At 38.2% G+C, this 12,017-nt stretch overlaps 1 protein-coding gene across 1 annotated transcript in view; it reads left to right on the top strand.

The window, feature by feature from the left end:
• The window catches only part of LOC149162598 (SCY1-like protein 2 A), a 73,207-nt gene extending 63,330 nt beyond the window's left edge, over positions 1-9,877 (top strand). The window contains exons 4-7 of the mRNA XM_089435233.1: positions 7,263-7,325; positions 7,849-8,010; positions 8,232-8,350; positions 8,492-9,877. Of these exons, the coding sequence (XP_089291359.1) occupies positions 7,263-7,325; positions 7,849-8,010; positions 8,232-8,350; positions 8,492-9,440 (1,293 nt within the window). The 3' untranslated portion in view covers positions 9,441-9,877. The remainder of the gene's footprint in view (positions 1-7,262; positions 7,326-7,848; positions 8,011-8,231; positions 8,351-8,491) is intronic.
• Positions 9,878-12,017: the final 2,140 nt, after the last annotated feature.

Genomic DNA, 12,017 nt, shown 5'->3' with positions numbered 1-12,017 from the left:
GCTACTCAAGCTTCAGAGCTTCTGTTGCTTGTTCTTTGTCACCGCTCAGTGTCTTTCCATCACTTGAATAGGCTGGCCCTTTCACTTATATAGGTTGCTCTCTCTAACTCTTATGACTTGTCTCTCATCAAAGATAGATCCCGTGGGTCTGATCAGTTCTTGTCTGTCCTGGAATGTTACATGAACCCCTTCTTCTACCTCATAAAGATTGAGAGAAAACTCCTATTGGGTTTATGGCACCCACAACACCTCCTTCACTTATAGCTTGCCTCCTGACTTAGGCTAGAAAATCACAATTCCAACTCGTTTCATTGCATGTTTGGAATCATCACCAAACTCTACATGCAGTTTCGAGTCCCATTTAGTCAGGTTGTCAAACAATTCATGTGCCATTGTCATATGCCGTGTGGGTCAACTATTTAGCAACCACGCACCCACTAGTAATGTGCTTGAGGTAAGGTAGGAAACAAGTGTGAACTCGGTTTCAAACTTCCTTGCAAACTCCTTCTAAGCTCTTGCTGATGCAGATACAATTGACAACATGCCCTTTCCCCCTTTCTTCCTCTTTAGACACTACGAATCATAATGTTCTGTCTTATGATAGGAAAAGCACTTGACATTAGTCAAACTCCTTGTTGGGTTGTGAGGTTGAATCCTCACCTCTGCTAGTCAAACCTTTTGCTCCTCGTTGCCTGACTGGCAAGAGAAAGATTCTCATCATCCACACTCTGTTGTTGTCCTCCAAATAGTCCATTTCGAGGTTTGGAACCAAAAATGGCTACTTTGGTACCGAACCAGCCTTCTTTCACTAAACCAGCTAGTTTTGTACCAAACTAGTCAGTTTCATACAATTTGACCAAGGATTTTCCAAACACAATGTAAAAAAATTAAAAAAAATTGAGTGGTGCAACCTAATATTTAAGCATATGGCCCTAGTATGGCTATTCAATTCATGGTAATGTTAAATTCTTAAAGTAAATGTGGCATTCTCCTTTATCTATCAATTTCATCCTTTTCCTTAAACTTTTAACATCACCATTAAATGACTCAAGACGTTTGAGAGCGGTCTTGGCCTTGTTAGATTTCATATGGAGAAAGTAGAATTTTAAATCTCACTCAAAATCTAGCAGACTTAATAGCTTTCCAAGATTTCAGGATTAAGGGGATTCCAATGTTTCTGTTGGATTTTGTCATGTACGAGGATATGGAACTAGTATTTAATCAAGAGCACCAAACCCTTTATTTACCTTGTTGTTAGTGGCATTGGTTGTTGAACTCCTCTAGCATAACCCTACTAAAAATGTACCCATTTTTCGAACAAAATCTTGACTTGACATGCTATGTTTTGTTCTTAATTCTTTTAGTGCTTAGGGGGTGATATTGATGACTAATATCCCAATATAGACAATGATTTTAATGATATGTAGGTATTTGTTGTTGCATGATATTTTTTTGGATGCTAGAGGCCATCTAGAGCCTATTTCTTGATGTATTTTTGGTTCAGAGACAGATTGCACTCCATGCTATTTTGGTTAGGCGCACCCTTACATGCTATATAAATGAGAATTTTTGCTTATTTGTGCATAAATGGTTTTGATTCATATGGATGCACATGGATATATATGTTCTTCTTTAAAATTTGATTCTTTTATGTGTTTTTGGTTGACCTGTTTTTTGGTCCGGTTTTTGTATTGGTTCTAGTATGATTTTGACTGGTTTGCGGTTCAGAGGGTTTTCTAGTTCGATCACTAGTTTGGTTCCAATAACATTGATTTCTCCTCGATCTCCTTATGAGTGAAGTTATCCCATAGTCAACTCCAATTTGGTAGTTTCTCTTTTGCTAGAACACCTGTCACAATTGTAGCCCATGGTTTTTTGAACTCGCTCAAGGCTATCCTTACAAGCTTCTCATCTAATATGACTACTCCAACAACTCCAAGATCATATTGAACTTGTTGAATACTAGTGAGGTATGATGCCATTGTGTCTGATTCAGTCATCTTAGTATTCTTGAGTTTTTCCCTCAACACCATTTTCCAATTATGACGATCACTCTGATATAAACTCATGGGAGTGGTCCACATCTCATGGGCACCATTATTTCCTATATGTGAGGGGATCACATGATCCTTCACCCCATCTATGATGATATGCCTAGATTCACATATTTCAAATTGTGGTTTGCCAAAGTTGTGGTGTCTGAAGGAATTGTAACCTAGTGTTTCACACGATCTCATAGGTTGTTATCCATGAGAACCAATGCTATTCTAGTTGGCCCATGATGGCCCTTCTAGTTGGTCGGCTGCCTCTTGCCCATGATTTGTTGTTCCTACCATAGTTTTAAAAACCGTTTTTAAAAATCAGTTACGGTCTAACCGACCGGTTAGCAAGCCCGCCGGTCTAAACTAGCCAAAAAACCCGGTTTGAATGCCCATTTCTCCATTTTTTTGCCCTAACCGGTGAAAACCGGCCTGTTTTAGGCACGCCCACCGTAAAGTTAAAAAAGCATATTTTTGACTATGTTTTAGGGGTTTTGGGGGGAAACTAAGGGTGTTTCAACCATAACAATGTTGGCAATTAATGGTAATGTTAAAGTCTTAAAGTAAAAGGATGAAAATGAAAATTAAAGGTAAAAGGATGAAAATGAAAATTAAAGGAAATGTTACTTTTACTTAAATTTTTAACATTACCATGAAATGACTCAGGATGTTTGAGAGTGGTTTCGACCTCATTGGATTTCATATGGAGAAACTAGAATTTTAGATTTCACTCAAAATTCAGCAGACTTAATGGTTTTCAGGACTTCATGGTTTGGGGGTAAACAATAAATGCAATCGGAGCTCTAAATGATGAGCAAAACCCCTGATCTAGGTCCCATTGTGTTGGACGATATTGATCCAACATTAGAATGGGTGGAGGAGACTGAAGAACCTGTGTTTGAGGCTGATTTTGATATTGACATGGCTTTAGCGGGGGATGACGCAGATTATGTGGTGGCATCAGAACTAGGATCAATAGCGGCATCAAGGAAAGGCAAAGAACCAATGGAAGGCACCAATCATGCAGGTCGACAAACTCGTGCTTCCATTAGGTCCACTTCTATTGTCATTGGTGGCATTGATACTGAGGTTGCAGATCAGGCTGAGGCATCCTCAGACTCTGAACCAGATGATGTATATGTAGCTCCTGATGATGATCCTGTGTCTAGTAGTGGTGATGAACTTGATGATTGATCATGTGTACACTGTAGACTTGTAGTAGGCCAATGGCCTCATAGCTTGCAGCATTGTTTTTGGACTTTATAGGCCATTTAGAGCCTCATTTCTTATGCATTTTGCTATTTTGTCGATGATATGTATTGCACTTGGTGCCATTTTGATATATTCACCTTTACATGGTATATAAATGAGCAAAAGTTGCATATTTTGTCTCTATTGGCTTGGAATCGTGGTTTTACATCTTAAAAATAGTTTTGTTTCATTAAAAATTAATTATTTAATGTATTTTTTTAAAACCGGTTCGTTTAGACCAAACCAGTCCCGGTTAGACTGGTTCCGGTCGGTAAACCGGTTCATTAAGTGGACCAATCCGGTCACCGGTTTCGGTTTTAAAAACTATGGTTCCTACTACCCGTGAATTTATCTATTGGCTTGTCAACCTTATTCATATCACAACCTTCGAGCTTGACCCTGTTGGCTTGTGGCCCAATGCTACCACTGCCACCTTGACTTTTTGCTGATCAATTGGGTGGGTTTGACTAGCCACTCAATGTTGTTGGTCCTTCCTTTTATTTATTTTTTACTTTACTTATGGTTCCCTTCAACAGACCCTGCTAGGGATTCGCTGAGGCTGATAAGTTCCTGTTTGATGTAATTGATGAATAGTTGCAATTGCTTGATTTTGCAAGCAGTGCAATGTGTGCCTTGTGTGAAATGATTTAGGAATGCTACGATTGACCCTGACCCAAAATACAAACTAGTGAATGGGATTATTGCAAGGGGGGAGACGATGTAATGGAGATGCCATATAATTGCCCCGAGAGGCGCTCTACAACCCAATACACACGGGAGATGTTGTCAGTGGTCACATAACATTACATTAAAAAAATAATATATATATATCTATATATATATATATATATATATATATATATATATATATATATGATCTGAAAATGGGGCTCTTAGGCTTCTTGTCTAACTTACAAGAACCTCTCCCACTTCCAAAGCTTGAATATTCCCAAGTCTATTTGATTAACCAATGCGGAATTAAGAAATGCTTGACAATATAGTGTATGCTTATGCGGAAACTGATTATATGTTTTAAAAATTTGCTGTTTGTGCTGATATGTAAATGTGCTTACTGATATATATATATATATATAAAACAGTGAATAATGCAGCAGTAAAAAAAAACACATAAGACAACAAATTAATTAGGAGTTCACCCACAACTCTTGGGCTACATCTCCATGAGTTCTAGTCAACTCAACTAGGCTCTCTGGGATTATGGTGTAAGTCTTTTTTTTACAAGCTCTTGGCCCAACTCCTACTGTTTTGCACAAAAACAGTGGGTTCAGACACCATATAATCCCCTGGCTCTTGAAGCTCTGGCTCTGGCTCTTGGTTCTAGCTCTTGGCTCTGACTCTGGCTCTTTGGCTCTGGCTCTCGGCTCTTCGCTCTGGCTTCTTTCTGCCTTCTATTAGAAAAAGTAGTCCTCTTGGCCTTTCACTTGGCTTCCAAGTGACCCCGTAGGCTGCTCTCTTTGCTTCTGCGCTGCCTCTTGGCCTTAGCTTCCTGCTTTGGCTTCAGCAACAGCTCCCACAACGACCAACAACCCAGCAGCAACTAACAGTCTCCTCGTTCTGTTGTTCTATGGCTTTTTAAGCCAAATCGGCGCTGCCTGTTCATTGTCCCTCTCAGGCTCTCTGTCTTCCCGCTTTGGTCTGCTCAAATCCCTTCTCTGAGCGTTAGCAATCATTGCTAAATGCTCTTGGGGATGGATGCCACCTATATTGTAACGGAAGGGGCAATCGGCGCTTGCAATCCTTTGAATCAGTCGTTTTCTATTAACACAGGAAAACGCTGCAAAACATGGAAGAATCCGCAAAACACTGTTCATCCGGATTTGAAATTCCCATAACCCCGCTTTATAGCGCTATCGGGTCCGCCTGTAAGTCGCCATCGCATGTCGCAAGGGCCTGCCCCTTTGTATTTCGTTTAACGACGAAATATACAAAAATACATAAGAATATGAGAAAATCCCGCTTGTCAGACTTGAAATATTATACAGAGGCATTTCGGAACCCTTTCGGGTCCGGTTTCATCGCATCGCGCTTCCCTTTTGTATTTTGTTTAATAAACAAAATACATGGAAATATATTAAAAAATGCCTTTCGGCGGATTTCCAAATATATCAAACACCATGTATGATTGTTATCGGGTCCGTCCGTCGCATCGCGCGTATATATACATATATATATATATATATATATATATATATATATATATATATATATATATATATATTATCGGATATCAGCCCTGCTTCACTTTAATGTGCCGACGCGATACTTGTCGCATCGCAGATCGCACAAGCCCGAGGCCTTCCCATATAGTGTGGGTTACGTCAACGCCGATTGCGATTGCCGATCTGGACCGTTGATCAGCTAGATCCGACGACCCCTGTGCATTCATTGTTCCAGCCTCCGATAGGCCTCATTTCCGCCATTTCTTCATATTTTTAAGGCTCGATAGTGTAATCCGAATTTTCCATAACTTCTCCTTTTGCGATGGTTTTGCCCTTTTGGGAGATTTGGAAGACTTAGAGGGTTTTTAGGACCCATTATCAAGGGATTTTTGCCTCTTTTTCCTTTGAAAAAGGGTAGCTTCATTTTATGATAACTTTCCCATCTGAAGTCCGTTTTCGCCCATTCAAGTTGCGTTGGATTCAGAATGAAGGGATCTCTGCTATGAGACTATTTCTGAGAGCAGCCTGCGACTTTCATTTTCCTCTGATTTACAAAGGATTTGTGCCATTTGGCACCTTTTACCTCTTATATGAAGTCTTTTAGACGTATAGGTTTATCCACGATCCATTTTTGGATCAATATATATGTGTGTGTGTGTGGGCTAATATATGTATATGCGAGATCGTGTGTAACGCTACTTTAAAAAAATAATAATAATGTTACTTTAAAAATCAATGTCGGCCATAAATAAAATACTTCAAATTTCACCTTTGTTTTGGCATTGGATCCATGTAGTCTGTAAAGTTAAAACTTTTTATTGATATGTTTGCGTTGGCGTTGGCATTGGGCATTTGTAGAGAGAGAGAGAGAGAGAGGTTATAGCCTTCATGAAATAAAATCGCCTAAATAATCGAGAGGCACAATTTATCATGGGGATAACGCTTTACAATATATTTATGCATTAGGATGACTTCCATCATTGTAACCGTCTTTTATATAAATATATAGTCATTGCATTACAGTTTCAATTGTGCATAAGCACTTTCATGCTTATTACATTATGCTAGTGGGTTTTGAAGTACTTTTTATACTAAGATTTCCTTCCTGCCAAAATATGCACATATAGTGCATTATTTGTTATGTCCATGTATGTGCTATATTATATATGATTTGCACCTTTGGAGCTTGCTCTTGCTCTGGCCATGACTAATAAATTCTGTGATGTCATTATACATGTAACTATGTTTTCTTGTATATTTTTGAAAGCTCTCTTCTTTGAATTGCTTTATCTGTATTGTCTGATCTCTAAGGTATTGTCTGATCTCCAAGGTAAGGATCTTCTTGGTGACCAAATAGGATATATTTTCAGAATTTGTGCCACATTATATTGGTTACTAATTTGCATCCAAATATATTTTCATTGCCCTTCCCTATCAGGTAAGGGTATTGAAAAAATTCATTGCAAATGATTGATCTATGATGAATTCCGAGTGTCCCATATCTTCCCGTTTGAAACATGGAGAAAAATGCCATGATGGCATTTCCCAGCCTTGGCTGAAAGATAGATAATACACTTTTTCAGGACTATCTATAACAGTGGAATTGAAAACATTGGATGCATTCTTGCTTTGGCTGACCTTATTTTCTATATCTTATATATTTGTGTAAGGCAGTATAGTTGGGCAATTCCCTTTGCAACTCAAATTTATGTTTTCAAATGGTAATATTTCACATTTTGGACAGTTTTTCCATGTTTTCTGGTCCTAACTTCGATATGTTTGTTTTGTGCAGGTTATGAAACAATCTGTTATGCCTCGTGTTCATGGGTTGGCGCTAAAAACTACAGTTGCTGCTGTAAGATTCTTGCAGCTCATCATAAAATTATTGAAAGAGGAATAAATTGATAAAAAGGAACAAAATAAATATTAAATAGTAAAAACTTTGAAACCTTGCAAGGGAAATAAACTATCAGGGTTCCATGGGGACACGTCCTCTAGGAGGGAGCCCTGGAGGTCCCTTGATAAATAATGGTAATAATAAATTCTTAAAGTAAAGGGATTGAAAAGGTAGGAGGGATCTATAGAAGTATCTTTCCAGTCCATAGAGCTTGGATCATAGGTCTGGAACTAATTGCAACATCCCTTTTGCTCAAATTTAATATTCATTGTTTCTGGATGTTTGAGAGTTCCAACCTCATCGGACTTCATATGGAGAAAGTAGAATTCCATATCCCATTCAGGATTCAGCAGATTTAACAGCTTTCAGGATTTCAGTATTGACAGAATTATAGTGTTTTGACTTTATTGCTGATGTGACCATGCCAAGGGTGATGCCTTTTTTATATCTAACTATTTTTCCTCGGCACAATGAATGGCAGGTGCGAGTAAATGCATTGCAATGTTTAGGAGAACTGGTACATTGGCTAGATAAGAAAGCGGTTCTAGAGATCTTACAAACATTGCAAAGGTGTACTGCTGTTGATCATTCTGCACCTACACTAATGTGTACTCTCGGTGTTGCAAATGCAATATACAAGCAGGTCTTTCTGTCTACCCTTTTGTGTTTCCTTACGTCAATAAAATTTTAACATTAATGAGAATTTGACGTGAACTTGACTGAGGAAATGGAGCTGGTACTAGCATGCATCTTCTACACATTTTTTATTTCTATAATGCTGCAGATCTTGAGATTGTGAGCTTGAGTTGTTAATTATGTTTTGAAGTCTCTCATTCATTACTTACTGGGGCATTTGATGTTCAGTATGGCTTAGAGTTTGCAGCAGAACATTTGCTTCCTATTCTTGTCCCGTTACTGGTTGCACAACAGTTGAATCTTCAACAATTTGCCAAGTACATGCTCTTTGTGAAGGAGATCTTGCGGTATTGAATCATCTCTTGATTGTGGCTTGCCTGTTTCAACTTACAATTCACAGCTCTTTGTTGCTGGTGTTAAGATCTTATGGTATTAAATAGATAATATTATGTCGATAAAGTACTTTTCTGCTATGTGCAACCTAACAGGAAAATTGAGGAGAAGCGTGGTGTGACTCTTAATGAAGTAAGTCCATCCTCGGATATCAGTTCAACATCTACCATAGGAATGGATGGATCTAATGTTGATTCCCTGAAGACAGTGGGTGTGATTTCAGCCACAGTAGGGAAATCTAGCAGCTCGTGGGATTCGGAAGATTGGGGTTCATTTGCTAAAGGTCCAAAAAGCAATAGCACCTCAAATAATATGTCTACCCTAAATGGCAATTCATTGTCTTACAACTCAATGACAGCTTCTGTTCAGAGCTCCAGTGTGCTAAGTGGAATGCAGTCAATTCATTCTAGCTCTTCTACATATGCATCATCTGTCAGTTCGACATGTGCACCAGTAGATATTGAGTGGCCACCTCCAGCACTTGCATCGGCAGCACCTATGCTTTACATGTCTCAATCAGGTTCCTCGTCAGCTTTTACCGAATATGGAAGTTGGTCATCTGGGCATCATGGTCTTCAGGAGGCAGCAATCGAGAAATCAATGTCTAATGGTCTTGCTGATGTATCTGTTGGACCAACCTCCAGCATTGATGAGATTGATCCTTTTGCTGACTGGCCTCCACGTACTAATAGTGGATTCAATAATCAATCACGGGACCGAATTGGTGCAGGTTCAATGAGTAGTTCAGGCAAAGCTCCTGTTCAAAATCCTACTAGTTCATTGAGCTGGTCTACCTTAGGTCCAAGCATGCCAAATGGTTCACTGGCTGTTCCTGCAAACCAACAGCAGTTAGATATTGGTTCAATATTTGCATCTGCTAAGACTGAACCTGCGGCTTTGAAGATTGCTCCACCTCCACCTTCTGGAATGGGCAGAGGAAGAGGAAGAGGAAAAGGAAGAAGTCAAATCCTTTCTAGTAATTCTTCCCGGAACAGTAATGCAAAGCCACCTGCTGATCAGTCTCCGCTTCTAGATTTGCTTTAATCTCCCTCCTGTAAGAGCTATGGTGAAGCTTGTTTCTATGTGAGTTATTTAATTTGCCATTGTGTTTAAATATTTTGTGTGAGAAATAAGAGGAAGAAGTGGCCATGATCTGTATGGCAAGATTATCGGTCATCTTGTTGTTTAAGCATGGTTGTGTAATTATTAGCATTATTCTTGAGCATGCAGTTGCTGTTTTGGATCATCTCATGCTGTTGTATTTTAGCTTCATATTCTAAAGAGATCTCGGAAGACAAAAAGCACTTCAGAATGATAGTGCAAAGGCCTTCATTATTAAAAGTATGGATACTCGGTTAATTTTGTAGATTTATGGGAGATTTTTTGTCATGCCAGACAATGAGTCTTGTAACAGTAAGGAAAACAATGTTCAAGTTAGTCAGCCAGAATGTGGAGCATCAACTATATTGTTTTTTTTTCTACTATCTTCTATGACAGTAGGCTTGGATGTTGTTGGCTACAGAAAAAAATATATTGCAGCTTGAAAGCCATTCACATCCATCTGCTATTTTTTGACTAAGCTAGACTGACTAGTAACTACAAATCATCCGTAAAATTCTACGGACATCATTGTAATTTGTCATGCATGACATTTCCTCTGTAGTAAAATCTTCCACAGAAGTTTGATTTTTGTTTGCATTAGGATAACGGGTATCTAATTGATGACCCTTCAAATTTCAATACAGTAAAAGCCCGAAGATCATAAATTTTTGCCACAGAAAACTCAAAGCTCAGGCCAGTGTTCTTCATATCAGTACTTCGCAATATTATGACATTGCTTTTCTTATATCCATTTTCTGTCATGTAAACTTTAATACTATTTTGCACCAAGTTTTGGAGATGTCGGGACAGGGGCACAGGTTATGGGAGACAGATGGAAGCTACCCCTTAATTTCCAGGGCCTGGGCAAACAGAGATGCAAATAGTGATTAAAAATAAAATTTAAAAAAGTAATATTAAAATTTTCCAAAGATAGTTTCTAGAACATAGGACTAGATACAGGTCAATAAAAACAGTGATACTTGAAGCTCTGAAAGACCTACAGAAAAGTGTAGATATGGAGTGCAAATAGCTACCAAATATACGAACCAGAACTGTTATGGTTGTCCCCCATTTACAAAATATATACATAATATTCCAGCATGCAATGCGTAGTTAATATGTGTCACAGTTTGGAATTTTAACCAGTGAGAGACAGCGCCACATTGGTGCCAGTTTGGATAGGGGGTGTCCAGATATTCTCAAAACCATCAATGGATGTGTGGCACACCTTCCCCAACATCCATGTGATGTGTGGGAAGTCTTCCACCTCCCCAGGGAAGCCACCTTGTAAATGCAGACCACCCTCTACAATCCCCAAGCCCCTAGGGATGGGTAAAGCAGGGGATGTGTCTCCTGGGGGTGGGGGCAACTTCCTGTGCAACTTTGCTTTGATATAATAGAGGATCATGAGTTCAGTGAGAAGGATGAAAGTACAGATAATATTCATACTTCTTTTAATTTTTGTCCACGCAAACAGAGAAATATGTAATTAAGTTGTAATTAGCACACGAAACACTTTTCAAACCCCACGATGCACTACTTGTTACTTAAATGAAATCTAGTAACAGGTCGATAAACAGGTACATTTATGTCGTGAAAGCATTTTTCACTCCCAAATAGGTAAACCTGATAAATAACAATGACACTAGCTGCGAGTATTTCTGTCATGCAGAAGGATTTTAAATAATGTGCTCTCTTTTAGAATCAGACGTGCGATAATATTCTTTAGGATATGGCATTCTAACACCGGCAATGATAAAGTTATGCTTGGCTATAATTTGGTGAAATCAAATGGGAAGTTCAATATATTACTCTTAGACTTTTGCCTGGGAAATGTTAAACGGCAGTTTTGCATGGGAGACACTCAAGTGCATTTTCTCAGTGGAGTTGTTATGTGACATTTGTTGACAGCTAATATATGTTGTGACACATCATTTTTCTTAATCTTTAGGAGCATTTTTGTTAGTTATAAAAAATGATATTTAACATTGTTTCTGGTTCACCCAATATATAATATTTAATAATTATCAGAAAACAGAGAAATGCAAATTGGAGGCAATGACATAATGTAAGCATTGATATTCAACAATGTTTTTGGTTTACCCAACCCATAATATTTAATAATTATCGGAAAAACAGAGATGCAAATTGGAGGCAATGACACTAAAATGCTATATTAAGAAAAAAAAAAAAAAAAAACTAATGATTAGCAAAAAAGCTAAACAAATGCATATTGAAGGCAATGACACAATGTAACGTGCAATAAAAACTGAAGATTCAGAAAATAGCTAAGGAACTGCAGATTGGAGGCAATGACACAATGTGTATTCAACAAAAGCTAATTATTATGAAAATATTTGAAGTATTATGGTGTGACAGTGGAACTATATAGTCATTTTTCTTTTTAAACTTATTTACTGAAAATAATGTTGTTTCTTCCTAGTAGATGAGAGAATTTGGAGGCCAATGTGAACAATGTGGCTTGATTGCATGGGCAATTCAAGTTAAAAGGTTTCATTG

Source organism: Pinus tabuliformis, chromosome 5_2, assembly GCF_031772625.1.
Source record: "Pinus tabuliformis cultivar Carrire ecotype Pingquan chromosome 5_2, CPIR1, whole genome shotgun sequence".
NCBI classification, from domain to species: Eukaryota; Viridiplantae; Streptophyta; class Pinopsida; order Pinales; family Pinaceae; genus Pinus; species Pinus tabuliformis.
The sequence above is the reverse complement of the archived record's forward strand: the minus strand, read 5'-3'. Positions and strand labels throughout refer to the sequence as shown.